General features: G+C 37.2%; 1 protein-coding gene across 1 annotated transcript in view; it reads left to right on the top strand.

The window, feature by feature from the left end:
* Positions 1-18,262, top strand: part of TM9SF2 (transmembrane 9 superfamily member 2) — a 57,559-nt gene that overhangs the window by 5,450 nt on the left and 33,847 nt on the right. The window contains exons 2-4 of the mRNA XM_067713349.1: positions 8,254-8,321; positions 10,371-10,464; positions 15,553-15,680. Of these exons, the coding sequence (XP_067569450.1) occupies positions 8,254-8,321; positions 10,371-10,464; positions 15,553-15,680 (290 nt within the window). The remainder of the gene's footprint in view (positions 1-8,253; positions 8,322-10,370; positions 10,465-15,552; positions 15,681-18,262) is intronic.

Here is an 18,262-nt window from a genome sequence, read left to right as displayed (position 1 = left end):
TATATCTGAGCTAAGGTTTTCCTTCTTTGGACTTTTTCCCACTGTGGGCTTCTCCAATATTAAAGTAATGGAAGCTTCCATAGTTTTCCTTTTCTATGGCTGTACCTTGGTATCTCAGACACTTTTGTGACTAGTCACTTGCTTTGATCCTTGTACAAAGTCACATTTCTTCACTGAGATTTCTTTCTACCTTGAAAAACAGTTGTACGTGTCGGTTGGGACATACATGATGGCAGTTGTAAAAGCAGAATCAAAACAAAGGAACAAGGAAATGGGGGGAAATGCAGTACTATAGCATGGCATGCTTTGAAGTAATAAAATAGCGTGTAGTTGTGACCAAAGTTGGGATCAGAAGTAGAGTGGGCAGTTGGGGACTAGAAATAAAATTGTACATTTGGGAGGAGAAGGATTTAGAAGGGAGAGGATAGAACTCTAAATTAATTAAAAGCATTTCCGTAAAAGGTTTCTTAGGGTGGTATTGTAATCATTCTTGTTTCGTCTATGTCTTGCTTTAGAATTTACAGTCTTGCTTTAGGATTAATCTGTACCTTTCTTAAAATGGTTAATGTCACAACTTTTCATGCTTGTAATAACTCATTTTGGGACAGTTGAAAGTGGGAATGTGAAGAAAGTAACCTTTAAGGCTCTTTTGAGTCATGTAAGTGATATCTTGGAGTTGGCTATCTCCAGAAGGAGATGCACGTAATTAACTCTTGGATGGGGAATAAAGAAGATGTTTAGAATGGAAAATGACCTTAAAGTTAATCAAATATTGCTCTCTTACAGCGATTGCTATTTTAATAAGAAAACTAAATCCCACTAGCTACCCTAGGAACACATAAATAGCTTTGCCACTTTTCCCTTTTACTTCCTTGAATGTGTGCCCTATCTCCGCATCTGGATTATAAATTCTTTGAAAGGCAGCCATTCATGGGTTTTATATTATTATGGCATTCACGGTTTCTAGTACAGGACATTATGGGCTTTGAATAAATGTGTTGATTGAATGAATTTCCCATGGTTTTTCAGGGTTTTTTGTTGTGAATCTTCCTGGGTTTTCACATATATTGCAAATTCTATTTCCCCCTATTTATTACTTCTTTTGAAGTCATCTTTCCTGCTTCTACCATCTCCCACACTAAACTTTACTCTTTAGTCTTTATTTCTTATTGCTTTGATTTGGCTTCTGTCACTTCATAATATGACTAAAGTCTACTCTCATCTTTAAAGCCTTTTCTTTTTCCAACTTTTAATTGTGACAATTTTCAAAATTCAAAAAAGTTGAAAGAATAGTATAATGATCACTGTATATCCACCTAGACCCTTAGAGCCAACAGTTGTTTATGTTTTCTTCTATTTGTTTTATCTGTGTGTATATTTATATTTTTTAGGGACGAATGTCATGTTTGTAACATACTTTTGCCCTTCATGAAACCACATAAACTCACCAGCAGTCTCATTTCCTTTCTTCTTTCGTTTTTAACATTTGTCCTACTGTCATATTACGAGGATCTCGTAATATTATTTTTATAATACTTATAATATTTTTGAAATTTTCCTCTTTCACTATAAGGGTCAATATTTAAAAGAGTGTTGTAAATGTAGCATATTTACAAATACATTGTAAATTGTTCTATTCTGTGTTAAATTTATCAGTTTAAATTTACAATTCTTAGCATGTTTTAAATGAGATAAATATTAAATTTTCAAATTCGCACAGTTTAAAAAAGGAAGAATGAATGAAAGTGCTACAGAAATAGCCAAAATGAACTGAATATCCAAGGTGTGTTTTGATTAGTTCACCAAGCGACGGAAAAAGGTCCACAATTTAGTGGTGATATCTATGATGGACCAACTTTCCTGTAAAAGTAAGTGTGGAAAAGTGTCAGAAGAGACTGGAAGGAAGAAAAGTGGAGGACTGAGAGCAGCAAAAATTAAAAGTGGTAGCAGCAGTTGAGTTTACTCACTTTTTTGAGCCAGCAGTCCAGTTTTTGAACTTATTTGTCTTAAAGTAGAGCAAGTAATCCCTAGCTCATAAGGTTACTATGAGAATTGTGCTTGATAATTATTATCTTCCCTTTCCCTAGACTGATAGGGAAGAGGCATAAACAGTAGATCAGAAGCCACGGTCCTTAGTGTCCTTTAATGGGAGGGAGGAAGGAGGGCCTCTCACAGAAACCCTCAAGGTTATCCTTATACTAATACATATTTGGATTGAGGAAGGTCCAGCTTCTCTAAAATAATAGGTAATAATAGCTATCTTTATCTAGCTTATAGTTAAACATTTAACTTATAGTTATTGTGTGCCAACTATAAACCAGCTTCTATATCGTTTCTGTTTTATTATTATGTCATTTATTCCTCACATTCAAAATTACTTGCCCATAAGCACATATTTATTAGCAATAGACCTAAGATTTGAAATGAACCCAGCAGTCTGACTCTGTTCTCCCTCCAAACTGAAGTTGTGTTCTCTGTTTATATGCTGTGTGTGTTAAAATTAGTTTTGTTTTTAGGTCAAAGATAATGTGAGAAGAATTGTTTTTGAATTTTGCTGTCAATATTTTGGAAAATTTTGTGGACAGACCTTGATAATTGTAGACATCCTTAGAAATCACACAGGAAGGCTGAAACATGCTTCTTCAGTGACGTTAACATTTTTGTTACTAGGAGTAGAATTTGAAGCTACTTCACCAGATCAGGAAAAGTTGATAGATACGGTAAATTTAATGGGGAGTTGATAGTAGACAAAATGCCAAGTGTGAGAAGGATAAAAACTAATAATGTACAAATAAGAAAATAGGGAGGGAGGGTGTGTGGGTCTTTGGGCTATAGACTGAAATGGAATAAGTGTGGTAATAATCAGTTTAAATGATACTAAATTATATAATCAGAAGACTAGCATGGTGTCTAAAAGAGAAATTTTCCTGGCTTCTAGAGTTTGCTTCAGAGACTTAAAGTAGACTTAGAGGGAACCAGTGAATTTGATGTCTAAAGTTTTGACAAGATTGTTTTTTAAAAAGGTTAAATTGGAATTTCAAGTGGTGTGGGTTAGCTTAAGGGCGAGCGGAGGTAGGGAATAAACCATGGGGAATAGTAAAAATGGAGACAGACTTCTAGAAGTCCCTGAGGCTAATTTGGATCTTAAATTTAGCAAAAAGAATGAATGTGAAATGTTTTAATTAGCTAGTAGTATTAAACTCTTGTATCAACATAATATAAAGCCACTGGGAATATACTTCCAGAAGCTCTCTTAAAGTTATATGAGAGAACAAAAGGTAGTAAATTAATTTGGTCATGGACAAGTTAAAGTATATTTGAAGAAAAAGTTAACAATTATATATTTGAGGTGATGAACTTTAAACTATCAGTTACAGAACATTGGAAAGAGATGAAGAGTGTCATTGAAGAATTTATGCTTTTGGCCAAAAAGGCTAATGAAAAGTAACAATGTCATTCTATACATATATGAAGCTTTGATGTCTATACCTTGAATTCTGCCTGTAATTCTCAGTGCTATACCTTTTAAGAAAGATGTGAGAGTAGGGCAAGGTCCCGAGAAAAGCAGCTGGCATGATCAAGGAGATAGATGATTCAAAAGATTAAGACCTTTCCATTTTGAAAGATTAAGACTCAAAGGAGAGATGAGAGAAGTCAGAAAATGAGAATACGGTTTTCCTTCAATCTTACAGTCCTATAGCTAAGAGATGTACCATGAAACTTCAGAGAGAACATCATAGGCTAAGCAAAAATTCTTGCCTCATCCATTGGGTAGAAATGGAAGAAACTTTTACCCTAAATTTATATGCTCCTCAACAGTGTCCTAAAAATTTTTTTTAAATGGCATCAAGTCTCTGAACCTTTTGCCCTGTTTTGGGTTTCCAAAGATATGAATTTAAAGAACATTGAAAAATACCTAGTAAACAGAGCTCAAGGATGAACTAGGAGTCCAGTCAAGCTTGCTGTCTGTTTTGTAGGGTCCTCAATCTAAGAACTGTGTTTACATTTTTAAGTGATTAGAAAAAAATTAGAAGAAGAAGAATATTTAGGGATGAGTGAAAATTACATGAAAATCAAATTTCAGTCCCCATAAATAGTTTTATTGGGCTACAGCTGGGCTCATTCACTTATGTAATGTTTGTGGCTGCTTTTGTTCTACAACGGCAGAGACTGCTTGTCCAGCAAAGCCTAAAATATTTACTCTCTGGCCCTTTAAGAAAAAAATTTGCCAACCTCTGGGATAGACTAACATTTGAGTTATTTTTCCAAGTAAAGGGAAGATTGCAATGACTAGAGTAAAATATTAAGTATATGAAGAGGGTTTATAAAGGGTACTAAGCAGCATTTTATTCTTTTCCATTACTGTGCTGTCCCATATAGAAGCCATTAGACGCCTGTGACTATTATTTTAAAATAAATTTATTTATTTTATTTATTTATTTTTGGCTGCATTGGGTCTTCGTTGCTGCGTGTGGGCTTTCTCTGGTTGTGGTGAGCAGGGACTACTCTTCCTTGTGGTGTGTGGGCTTCTCACTGCGGTGGCTTCCCTTGTTGCGGACCATAGGCTCTAGGCTTGCAGGCTTCAGTAGTTGTGGTTCGTGGGCTGCTCAGTAGTTTTGGCACACGGGCTTAGTTGCTCCATGGCAAGTGGGATCTTCCCGGAGCAGGGCTCGAACCCATGTCCCCTGCATTGGCAGGCGGATTCTTAACCACTGCGCTACCAGGGAAGTCCTCCTGTGACTTTTTAAATGTAAAATTAAATAAAAATTTAAATTCAGATCTTCAGCCACACTGACCACGTTTCTAGTGACTAATGGCCCCGTGTGGCTAGTGGCTACTGTATTTGACAGAGCAGATAGAGTATTTTCATTGTTTGAAGTTCTACTGGACATTGCTGCACAATAGTAAATACTTACATAGTACTTTGTGACAGGCATTGTTCTCGACTCTTCTCAAAAACCAGTTGCAACAGGAATTATTATTACCTCCATTCTACAAATGAGAAAACCAAGGCACAGGGAAGTGAAGAAACTTCCCCAAGATCACACAGCTAGTAAATGTCAGAGCCAGGATTTAAACCCAGGCAGCCTAGCTTCAGAGTCTGTGTTCTTAATCTCTTTGTACTGAGAGTAAGGAATATGCTTAATTGTGGCACAAGGGAGTTGGCTTATGTGATGAAAATGTGGATCTGTGGATTTTGACACTCAAAACATAGAAAGTTGTGTAGAGTATAATAGGTGCATTCCTCCCTAGAAAGAAATCTAAAGATGTGAACTGGATTAGCTTTTTAGGAACTTTCAGTCTTCATTAAGATACATTAAATAGGGCTTCCATGGTGGCGCAGTGGTTGAGAGTCTGCCTGCCGATGCAGGGGACACGGGTTCGTGCCCTGGTCCAGGAGGATCCCACATGCCGCGGAGCGGCTGGGCCTGTGAGCCATGGCCGCTGAGCCTGCGCGTCCGGAGCCTGTGCTCCGCAGCGGGAGAGGCCACAATGGTGAGAGGCCCGCGTACCGCAAAAAAAAAAAAAAAAAAAAAAAAAGATACATTAAATAGAGTGCTTGGATTCTGGTATATCTTCATAGCAGTGTTGACCCCTTATAATTAGTGAAGATTATTTTGGCAGAGTAAGCTATCAACGGGGAATTTTGCCTTCACAACAGTTATATAAGTTTGTGTTAATTACTCAAGCATTCTGTAAGCTTAAATACCATGTCCTATTATCTTCTTAGTCAGAAAGACCAGTGATATAGTCTTCAATATTTTGTACAAGGAGACACAGTTAAACTTTTTTTTGTGTTTGAGACAGTGTTACCATTGAGTTGAGTTGTCATTTTATTTCAGTACGGTTTTAGGGGTTTTATGTGTGTTTTCAGTACCGTGTACAAAGGCTAATGCCTTCCATTGTATATCATGAATATTGGATGGGCATTTTAGTGGATGAGCAGTGTAGTTTAGGCATTCCCTATTCTGAATATCATTAAATTTATTTGGTTTCCTTTATTTAACAAATACATAGCACTTCATGTATTCGGCATTGTTTGACATACTTTATAAATGTTAACTCATTTAATCCTCATACCTCTGTGAGGTAGTTACTGTTATCCCCATTTTGCAGATAAAGAAACTGAAGCACCCATGAGGATACTGAGATGCTAAATAATTTGACCAAGTATAAGTGGTAGAGCTGGGATTTGAACCCAGGCAAACTGGCCCCAGAGGTCTTCTTTTGCCCACTGTGTTTTGCTGTTTTTCAAATGACAGTGTATTATTAGTTTTTGTACATTGAACATTTTGTCTCACTTTTGGGGTATTAACAGGTATAGAGGACTGCTGACAGCACTAGTAAATGAGATCAAAATGGCAAATGTGGCTTTATGCTCTCCAGGTAGCCTCAGATCAGAGTCCAGAGGCAGCCATAGTGATCTAACCCTATAAAATACAGGTAAACAGCTCCTATTTAATTGTTTTTGGTTAGTACCAAAAGTACTTCAGGGCACAGATTACTTACTGACATTTTCATCTGAAGAATTCTGTATTGAGTAGCAATGAGCCCCTATTGGGAGAGTGGGTACCCGGGTACAACTTCCTTTGGAACTTCAAATATACGTTGAAGAAATCCTGGGAGCTTCAGTAGGAAGGTGTGGCTTTGAGTTAACCCATGTTTCCTAGGAAGTTGATACAGCTTTTCTCCCTCTCCTCTGTTGTTGAATTTGATTTGGTCTTTATGAATTTCTTCTCTGTTACTACCTTTGTAGTTAAGCATTCTCAAATTGATCAAAGCAGTCCTCCAGAATTAAACCGTGTTGTCATTGTCTGTCTCCTGTCTGCTTAAGAGCATGAGATTGTGTTTCTAGTACAATTGATCTAGAAATTTCTTACCTACCTGGCAACATTTCTTTTTTTTTTTAATGGTCCCAGGGTGTTTAATAGCTAATTTACTATCAACAGGCATACTACAATATGTTTCTAGTCTTTTAATGAACAAGTCTGCAGTATACATTCTTATACATGATCTCTTGTGCACACATGATTTTATTCACTAGGAGTTAAGTTCTCATAAGTAGGATTGCTGGGTGGAAGAATGCATGTATTTTGCTTTCCAAAAGGCTGTAACCACTTCACATTTCAAAGAGCCACAGGTGCTATAGCTTTTGAAAACTTTTAGCCAGAGTTTAGTGGTCTCATATTGAATTTAATCGCAGATGTGTCTCAAATTCATATCTCCAGATTTTTTTTCTGAATGCCATGACTGTTTATCCTTCTACACTTAGGTATCTCAAAGGCACTTTAAACAAAACATGTCTAAAGACAAACTCACGATCTCTCCCCTCAAACCTAATCCTCTTCCAATGTCTCTTTTGTTACTTGTCAAAATCAGAAAATTAAAGCATCTCTCGTCTTTAAACTTAGGGCGTGTGTTATCTTTACTCTCACATAAAACCAATCAGTCCTATCAAATTTATTTTCAGAATATTTCTTGGATGCATCCATTTCTCTTTTTCTTCTTCTTGACAGCATTCCTTGAATGCTGTGAGAATGTTTTGTGTTTTTTTTTAAATTTATTTATTTATTTTTGGCTGCATTGGGTCTTCGTTGCTGCGCACGGGCTTTCTCTACTTGTGGCGAGCAGGGGCTACTCTTTGTTGCCGTGTGCAGGCTTCTCATTGTGGTGACTTCTCTTGCTGCGGAGCACGGGCTCTAGGCACTCGCGCTTCAGTAGTTGTGGCTTGCGGGCTCTAGAGCGCAGGCTCAGTAGTTGTGGCGCACAGTCTTAGTTGCTCCACGGCGTGTGGGATCTTCTTGGACCAGGGCTCGAACCCGTGTCCCCTGCATTGGCAGGCGGATTCTTAACCACTGCGCCACCAGGGAAGCCCCGAGAATGTTTTTTTAAAACTGTTTAAAAATAAAAATTATCTTTGTGCTGCAGAATGAAATACTGAATTTGAAAACCAGATTTTTAAAAGCAATCTATATTGATGTAGTGAGTGATACCTTATTTAATTTTTTAGAAATTTTTAGAACTTAAAGCATTTAGAAACTATTGGAGACATTTGCAACTGAATATTATTTTATTGTAATTTAAATGCATATAAATCTACTCAGTGAATGGATTTATAAGTAATTCTTTAAAGTGAGTTGGATATCATAAAATTTCTCATTTCAAAAGTCAAATTCCTTTTTAATGCTAGGCATGACCTAAGTTTTGGTCTCTAGTTGTTTATATTCTAATTCTGTGTTTCTTCATTTTCAGGCTGAAATAGAACTATTTGTGAACAGGCTTGACTCAGTGGAATCTGTTCTTCCTTATGAATATACAGCGTAAGTTTTTCAGCTTGGTTTTTATATGAAATTTTATGACTCATCAGAATTTTGTACATTTAGAACTTTTACTTTCTCCACAGTTATGGGTAAATTCATACGCATTTAAAAAATGTACAGGGCCTGAAAACATTTTTAAAAGGGATATTGTTTATTTCTAAGGTAGGGTTAAAATGTGAAATGTGATCTGTTGATGTCACTTTGCAATGCAACAGAAGCACCAACGAAAACAATGAATTCCTTTTTTTACCTGACTGGACAAATAGCCATTTTGTTTTAATTTTTTTGATTATTAAAAAACCCACATAGTTTTCAACAAAATCCATATGTCCCACATAATCAATCCCCAGAAACAACTGCTTTGTTGTCTGCCGCCTGCATTTTTTCTCTGCTTATTCTAACATACACAACCACATTTATACATTTTTTTAAAAATTTATTTATTTTTGGCTGTATTGGGTCTTCGTTGCTGTGTGTGGGCTTTCTCTAGTTGTAGCAAGCGGGGGCTACTCTTCGTTGCAGTGCGCGGGCTTCTCATTTCAGTGGCTTCTCTCATTGTGGAGCATGGGCTCTAGGCGCACGGGCTTCAGTAGTTGCAGCACGCGGGCTCAGTAGTTGTGGCTCATGAGCTTAGTTGCTCCGTGACATGTGGGATCTTCCCGGACCAGGGATCAAACCCGTGTCCCCTGCGTTGGCAGGCAGATTCTCAACCGCTGTGCCACCGGGGAAGCCCCATTTTTGTTTTAAATGAAAGCAGGTTTATATATTTTATTTGCACCTTGTTTTTCTCACTGAATCTATTTGGACATCTTTTCTATATTAATACACAGCTACCTCGGTCTTTTTAGTAGCTGTTTATTATCCCTTTGTAGAGATCATATAGAGTCTGTGTATGATTTGTTTCACTAATTCTCTATTTATGAGCATTTCATTATTTCCATTTTTTGATATTATAAAAATGCTGCATAAATATCCTTTGTTCATTTGAGCACTATATTCCATATTGGGTATAAAATATGTTCCTAAATTTTAGTTGGCTTCTAAATTTCTCTGGTATCTAAGAGTTTTGAAAGAAAATATGTTTACTGTAGAAAACACACACAAAAAGTTTGACTATCCTACAAGAATCCATGTGCCTAAACGTGTAAGAAGAGAATACAAATTTCATGAATGAATGGACCATAATTTATGTAACTTTGGAGACTTTTTCTAGTTTTTGTTTTGTTAAATCAACAAATCTCTCTCCTTAAATCTTTGTGGCTATTCTTGGGAAAACTCAGTGAATCTCTTATATCCAGTAGATGGAGAATCTTCATTTGGGGACTTCCCAGCCCCAGTTTTTTATCACCCAAGATTCATCTTCCTCTTAGGGATCTAACTGGTCTGTAGCCATCACTGTGCCGGTTTCAACCATAGTGACCATGGTGAGCACAGAACTGCCCTTTAATATTCTATAGCAAGGCTGAAATTAGGCTGTAACGTTCAAACAAAACTTTATGAAAACTTGGTTAGTAATACAAGGAAATTATAGCACAGAGAGAAGCTTACAGCTGCCTGGTTATGGCTTCTCCACAGCTCCATGTTCTCGGAGGGTCTGTCTAGCCTGCTTTTCATGTTGGCCAGTATATTGGGATGAGACAGAAACCCATGTAGTTGACACATCTTCTTGAAATGGCATTAAGTAAATATTTGAATTAGAAAGATAACAAAAGGAGGTGAGTTACGCAAAATTCCCTTGAAGACTAGGGTGTAAATAATTTTATCATTGAAATGAACAACAATAAATTATAATGTGTCAATTTTTTTAATTCTATAATTTACATCTTAATAAAAGTATTATTTAAAAATCAAAGCATTCTAAGGCATAATTTTCAGGTGTTTTTTTTGTTTGTTTTGGGGAGATGTGGTACATGGAACTTGGAGTAGGAATATATTTCTTATTCATCTACTTAGAGTGATCAGTACCTAATCTGTCCTCTAGGTTGGCTAGGGGTTTGATATCTCATTGCTGCCTTTTATGCTTAAAAACTTAAATATTCTTGCCCGCAGGTTTGATTTTTGCCAAGCATCAGAAGGAAAACGCCCATCTGAAAATCTAGGTCAGGTATTATTTGGAGAAAGAATTGAACCGTCACCATATAAGGTTTGTATTCTGTGTTATATAAAAGTTATTTAGTTGCATCTTTTTTCTTTTTTCTCCCCACCTTGTAGAAAAGCCTGTGATAACTTAGCTAAGAAGGAATTCATTTCTCTTTTGCATCCAGAAAAATTTCTTAAAGTCACAGTTTAGAAGTATCCCTCCCCTTCTCACGATATGTCATAAATAAGTTTGTTCAAAGGAACATTTCCTACAGTCAGTATTATATCAATAAATGATAAGGTGGTGGCCTAAAAGTGCTCAGACTCCCTGCCTCACCTTACAGAGGGACCTGGAACCTAGCTTTCAGTTATGAAGAGTTGTTCCAGTAACTTCATTTGGGAACAGAATCCCTAGAATTTCCCTATTAGCAGATAAAGCACTACTTCAGCTTTCCCATTGGGTTTTGGGGAAGCTAACCTTTCTGTTTTGATCAGTGGAAGTATATTTGGTACATCTTTGATACATTTTTAGGACATCAGTTGAACCAAGCTAAGCACAATATTAGATATTCTCTTCAGTATATGTACTTCATCATCCAAAATTATTCTGCCTTTTAAATCTGTTATCTTTTAAGCCTGTTATCCTTCTGAATTTCACAGTCCCCTATTCATTTTATATCTGCTCTCCTGCTGCACAAAGAATAATGTATCTCTCTCTTTTAGAAAAATTAAACTAGTTTGTAATAATAATGTATCACCGTATACAAAACTAAATGATACAGACTATAAAAAGAAAAGGAAGTTTCTCTCCCCCCGCCGCCCTGTTCCACATCACAGTTTCTTGTTAATCTTTCCTGAAATTTTCCATGTACTTACAAGCATATATAAATAGAATTAAATGTGTGTGTTTATGTTTTAAAATATTATTCTGCACTGTGCATTTTTCTTTAACTCTCTGTGGGCATCTGTCCATGTGGGCATACTCATTTCAGTGACTGTAACCTGACCCCAGCCTAATAGCTCCCTCTCTTGGTGTCACACCCGTCTCTTCTGTGACCCCATGATTAGCTGCCTTGCCTGCTTTCTCACTAAGCACCACCTTCTGTCTCCCTTGGCCCTTACTACGTTGAGCATCTGTCCAGCAAATCCCCAAAAAGCCTCGGTTAGTCCCATTAACCTCTTACTCCAGCACCGTTATCTACACCGTGAAGCGCTGAGGGAAGACATAATTGTACACCTTTAATTCACTACAGGTTCATAGTTTTCAACCGTAAGTATGTCCTTTTAAAATGTTTTAATTTGAGATTTTCTACCGTAAAGATGCCAGAGTTTGTTTTTTTTTCCAAAGACAGTAGATTTGAAGACCTAATGAGATGAAGTCACTGGGAAAGAAGGAACTCAAAATATATGGACATGGGTGGTATTGAGTAGGGCAAGCATATTAATTGTATAATATTTCCCTGATGTGATATTTTAAAAGATTACTTTGGAAATTGTTGCATTCTTTTTATAGCAGAGGGTGATTTTCAGCATATTTATTAAATTGTATAACTACCTTAAAATACTCCTTTGGTCTCTCAGTCCCACCTTTCTGTTTATTTATGCCTTGATCTTAAGAAATGATGGAAGGCGGGAAGAGCATCAGTAACACCTTCAGTGAACTTGAGGGACAACAGGAGCCTCCAACAGTAAAGAGCAAAATATGCAAATCCACAGAGAAGTTTTGTCCCTTTGGTGTAGACTTTAAAGGCAAATTACTTTAGTAGGATTCTACTCAGGGTTCGTTTATTTTTATGTAAAGATTATGCCTTGCTTATGCAAAAGACCCTTCTTTTAGTCCTAGTGCTTTTTTTTTTTTTTTTTTGACTGCGTTGGATCTTTGTTGCTGTGCGCAGGCCTTCTCTAGTTGAGGTGAGCGGGGACTGCTCTTCCTTGCGGTGCGCGGGCTTCTCTTGTTGTGGAGCATAGGCTCTAGGCATGCAGGCTTCAGTAGTTGTGGCTCACGGGCTTAGTTGTTCTGCGGCATGTGGGATCTTCCCGGACCGGGGCTCGAACCCGTGTCCCCTGCATTGGCAGGCGGATTCTTAACCACTGCGCCACCAGGGAAGCCCAGGCCTAGTGCTTTTCAGATTTAATTTTGTCCTAGGAGTTGAGGTAAAATAGAAGAACAGAAGGAGTGTTTTAAAATGGACAAAGAATGTGCACCTAACATTTTCCCGGAGTTTTCTAGAATTTTTTAGGATCAAGATTTGTGCTAAAACAAGTTCTTTAAGCCCCAAGCTTAAAGAAACAGAGCAAGCATTTCTTAAGATCAAGGCATAGGTTAACAGAAACATGGGACCAAGATATCAGATTTTTTTCCCCAAGGCAACCATAAATGTATTGATGTATTTTTCAGCATTGATTTCAGTATTGATTCTTTATCCTTTCTTTTCAAAGAATTTTCCCTTCTTTTAGATCTGCAGTAAAAATAATAGTAGCAACAAAACAAAACCCCAAATCTGCTTTGCCATTTTATCGATGACTTTTGTTGAGGTCAGGAAAAAAACTGTAAGATATCGTGTGCATTATGTGAAGCTGGAGCCACCTATCATAGGATCATAAAATCTCAAGTCTAACCACTCATATTCACTCATTCAGTCAGTTAACATAACTGCTGAATGTCTTTCACGTGCCTGGCACTGTGGTAGTTGTGGGGTACAGCAGTGAACCAAAAAAGTCTCTGTCCTCATGGACTTGTATTCTGATGGGGAGAAGGAAACAAAACGAATTACTGAAACACATGTGTGTCAGTTGCTGATGAAAGAACTATTGAAGATAAATCAGGGATGGTGGATGGAGAATTTTCAATTTTAAATAGGCCAGAGAAAGTCTTACCTGAGAGGTGAGCAAAAGACTTGAAGCAAGTAAGGGAGTGAGCCATGTGAATTTGTGGGGAGAGGGGAGGATGTGGTGAAGGATGCAGCAAAAGCAAAGGTTCTGAGATGTCGCTCGCCCAGTGTATTCAAGGTACAGAGAAAAATTGGTGCGACTCAAGCAGGTGAGCAAGACAGAGAATAGTGGGAAATGAGGGCAAAGGAGTAATAGGACCACATCATGTAGCCCACTCATCATAGGCCATTGTAAAGACTTTGACCTGTACATCTGGGCAAGATGGTTAGCATTGAAGTGTTTTGGGTAGGGTTAGATTTTAACAGGATCACCAGGACTGTTGTAGAGAGAATGGACCGTGGGAGAGTGAGAAGCCAGGAGGCAAGTTAGGAGTCTCTCACTATCAGTCCTGAAAATATGCATGACTTAATGGTGACTCAGATCATTGGGGTAAGGGTGGGAGTTGTGAAGCGGTCAGCATCTCAGAAACTGGCTGTGTTTTGATGTTGGGACCAACAGTTTGCCGAGAGGTGGGATGTGGGGTGTTGAGTTTCTGTTTTCTAAGATAGGAAAGTCTGGGGGAAGAGCAGGTTTGGAGGGAATGGGGAAGAGTTTGTTTTGACATGACATGAGATGTTTGGTAGGCATACAAGTAGGGATGTTGAGTTAACAGTTGAAAATATGTGTCTGCAGTTTGGAGGAGGGATTCAGCCTAGATACGTGTATTTGAGAACCATTAGTGTATAGTTGGTATTTGAAGCCAGGAATTGATCAACTCCCCAAGGGAGTGGGTAAAAATAGTGAAGAGAAGAATTCCAAGGACCGGGCCTTGGGGCAGTTGGTATTAATGGGTCAGGAAGACGGAGGAGGAGTCAGCAAAGAAGACTTCGTCATAGGGCTGTTAGGAGGGTTACATGAGGTAATAAGCGTTTATTATGATGGATAAGTGTCGTCTTTAGGGTTGCTATTTTCCTTCACAATTGAACACACCGTTGACTTCCTGAGCCCAGTGAGCGTCGGACTGCGGTGTAAGATTTGCTACTTTTGTGGTAACTAATAATGTCTCTTCTCTGCTTTAAGTTTGACACATCCCTCTGATTCCTTAGTATGTATACGTTTGTTTTTTTCATTTCCCGGTCTTTTAGATGGAACCTATAAGGTTCATATAAAATTTAAACTATTAAATATTTACATAAATATTGCGGTATTCACAGAAATAGCAACGCCTTGAGAACGAAACTATTGGCTGACAGGTGGCAGCAGTGAACTACACTTGAAACATTGGTTTGTCAGATGATGTACAATAACTGGTTTAGGGATTTTAATAAATAATGTATAAAAGAATGGACTACTCTGAAGTGAAACATATGCAAGTTGGGTTTTTTTTTTACTCCCTGTAATAAAGTTTGAATTTATTAAAAGGTGTATTGGACTATATATAGTTACATTATGGAGTATATATAATTAGTTTAATAAATTATAGCCTTAAGAAAACTAGGAAATGGATTTTTTAAATTAAGACATAAATAGGCCCTGGTAAAGTAAACCTACGTTATATAATATGTTGTGAATAATATAATGTGTGTGTTTTCATGCTCATGAAATAAGTCCTAGACTCCAGAATTGGAGGACTCCTTAGTTTTTAAACTTTGGTTTAAAAAATTATCAATTTTTGTTTCAACTTTGTTATTACATAGCATCCTAAAAATTGACAGTCTTTTCAAATGTGAGTAAAAAGAATCACATTTATTCTGATTCTAGACATCCAGATTTAACTTTTTCTTGTGTCATCACAGTCTGTGTTGTTCACTGCTGAACCTCCATCACCTGGTGCATAGGAGACACTTAACAAATATCCACTGAATGAATAATACATAGACATAAAACCTTACCTGTTTATTAATAGGAAGCCTTCAAATCCATAATTTCCAAAACATTATCAGGGGACATTATTATGGAGATACTGATGTTGTTTTGTTCTATGTGTGGGTATTTTCCCCTCCTAGGACTCACTTATATTTAAGAGATGGGTTGGTTGAAATTATCAAAAATAAAAATAAAAACTGTTACTTAGAAAAATTGATGAATTAGTGTTTTAGAGAAACAGAATAAGATTGAAATTTAAATCTGCTTGATCTGTGGGGAATTTCTATATGTTTATTATCAATATTAATGCACTTAAGTAATTTAAGGAGACCAGTGCTTTTACTCTATTTATGTTACAGGCATGAAGGACCTGGATATTTTTTCTTAATTTGCTTTCCACTTTATTTTAATACAGTTTACATTTAATAAGGAGGAGACCTGTAAGCTTGTTTGTACAAAAACATACCATACAGAGAAAGCTGAAGACAAACAAAAGTTAGAATTCTTGAAAAAAAGCATGTTACTGAATTATCAACATCACTGGTAAGACGTGGAGATTTGGGATTTTGGGCTTTTTCCTTTTCAAGAAGAAACCTCTGTTTCATTGAATGTGTAAATACTTCATTGATTCTATAAAAATAGCAAATAAATTTATTTCCTTTTTTTGTTATTAGTAATATGAAGTAGTGACTTTTATTTGCCAGAGGATTACTAAGGTTGACAGCTTAAAGTATCATCATTTTCTGCACTTAGATTATTGTAATATCTGGTACTTGTTTAGGTACACAGACCTGTTTCCTAGAGCACTTTTTTTATTCATACATAGTTAAAAGGAGCATATTTGTGCTTTGGGAAAGGACCTGGATCAGTCTTCTGGAAAAATACTGTTATTTTGTACTTGCAGGCCATGAAAAAGATCATAGGAAAACAAAATTTAACTTTCATTTGATATTTGAGAAATAGCATCTACTTCCAATAAAAATACTTATAATTTGTTTAATCTGTTTTTTATTTTATAAACATGACGTAACATTAACAATGTTTTTACCAGTTTGCATTATAATCAAAAAGCATTAAAAAATTTTTTTTTACTTCCCCAGGAGTATTTACTTACTATACAATATTCAAACAGTATTAAAAAAGGGTCTCAAAAACCCAACTTTTTAAATATAACCAATTGTTATTCTTCCAGATAATTTTGCCAACAAATGCCTGTATTCTCTGGTGGTCATGGTTTACATATGTTTTGCCTCTTCCAAAAAGTGTAAGGTGCTGGAGGTGGTGAACAGGAAGACTATTTTTGTAGACTTCCTCTTGAATGTTTGTCCTGTCACTATCTCAGACCCGTTTGCCCTCACTCAGGGAGGTGAGAACCATTGATTTCAGTTTGGACATGACCAGATCCTGTGGCTCAGTAGGATTGTTGGAACCTCTCATTCCCTCTTGCCTCCTTGGTTTCTCCCCATCCTCGTAGAACAAAAAAGTCCTAGAGAGGGGCAACCCTGGGTCACATGCCCATTCATGAACGAGTCTGTGATTAGGGTGATTCACTCTGATTGGCTAGACCTGGGTAAAATACAACTGAACCACATAGAAATGAGTCTCCCATAGCAGGGCTCTGTTAGAAGGAAGGAAACGTACCTGTTACACTTGCGTCAGCTTCTTTCTCATCTGACCCTCAGTGCTAACAGGAACTTGAAAGTCTCCTCCATGTCTTCATTTCTTTGGTTTCTGGTAAGCCAAGAGCTTTTTTCCTGTAAGCTACTGTGAGAATACTACTTAATTGCTGAGTTAATGTAACTCAGGATACATTTCTCATTCATCAGTAATTGAAAAGTTTCCCTTGGTGTTTTCTCTTTGCTTAAAATTGTTCTTTCCAGCCTTCAAAATCATATTTAAGGCTCAGTCCTTATGAGCCTTAAGGCTCATTTTCACCCCTTCTACCTCCATTTACTCTGACAGCTGTCCATTTGTTGACTGAATGAAAGAATGACTCTTTAGGTCACTATGGGTGATTTTTTTTTTTTAACTTATTTATTTTTGCTGTGTTGCGTCTTCGTTTCTGTGCGAGGGCTTTCTCTAGTTGTGGCAAGCGGGGGCCACTCTTCATTGCGGTGCACGGGCCTCTCACTATCGCGGCCTCTTTTGTTGCGGAGCACAGGCTCCAGACGTGCAGGCTCAGTAGTTGTGGCTCACGGGCCTAGTTGCTCCGCGGCATGTGGGATCCTCCCAGACCAGGGCTCGAACCCGTGTCCCCTGCATTAGCAGGCAGATTCTCAACCACTGAGCCACCAGGGAAGCCCACTATGGGTGATTTTTAGCTTTCTCTTCTACCCTCTGTTCTTAGAATCCTGTTTAGAGTCTTCCTCTTAAAGATAACAGAAGCACCTCTTCTTCAGTAGATTCCTGACAATAAAGTACTTAGAAATATTTTTAACTTATTTATGATGCAATTAACATAGGTACTGTTTTGATCCCAAGATGCTTAATAACAAGAAGAATAATTTAAAATAGTTGCAAACTTAAACAATTCTGCCTAAAAAAATAAACTGGAACAATGCTGGTGGATAGTGATTTTTGTAGTTGAATCAGAAAAGTTTATTATTTCAGGTCTGAATCCATTAACAAAAACTCTAAGCCATATCACAGATATACAGTCTGGTAATTCTAGGCAATGGGCTTTAGTCCTTAAATCAGTTCATTACACATTTAGAAAATATTTGATTCATATTGTTGCATTTACGTGAACCATTAGTTGAGTATATTTCTGTCCTTGGCTGACTTCAGACATTTTTACTATGTAATTTGATTTTAAGCATAGATAGCAGAGTTGACAGAGATGAAATAGCAGGAACCCTTAGAAATATGAAAGATTATACAAAGTGTTTTCTACTACCCTCAACTTCTTTAATCCTGCTCCCCAGAGGTAGCACTATTATTTCTCCTGTATGTTTCCAGATTTTTTTAATATAAATTTATTTATTTATTTTTGGCTGTGTTGGGTCTTTGTTGCTGTGCACAAGCTTTCTTTAGTTGTGGTGAGTGGGGGCTACTCTTTGTTGCGGTGCGCGGGCTTCTCATTGTCGTGGCTTCTTGTTGTGAGGCACGGGCTCTAGGCGCGCAGG

This window comes from Pseudorca crassidens, chromosome 18, assembly GCF_039906515.1.
Source record: "Pseudorca crassidens isolate mPseCra1 chromosome 18, mPseCra1.hap1, whole genome shotgun sequence".
NCBI lineage: Eukaryota > Metazoa > Chordata > Mammalia > Artiodactyla > Delphinidae > Pseudorca > Pseudorca crassidens.
This window is presented reverse-complemented; position numbering and strand designations above follow the sequence as displayed.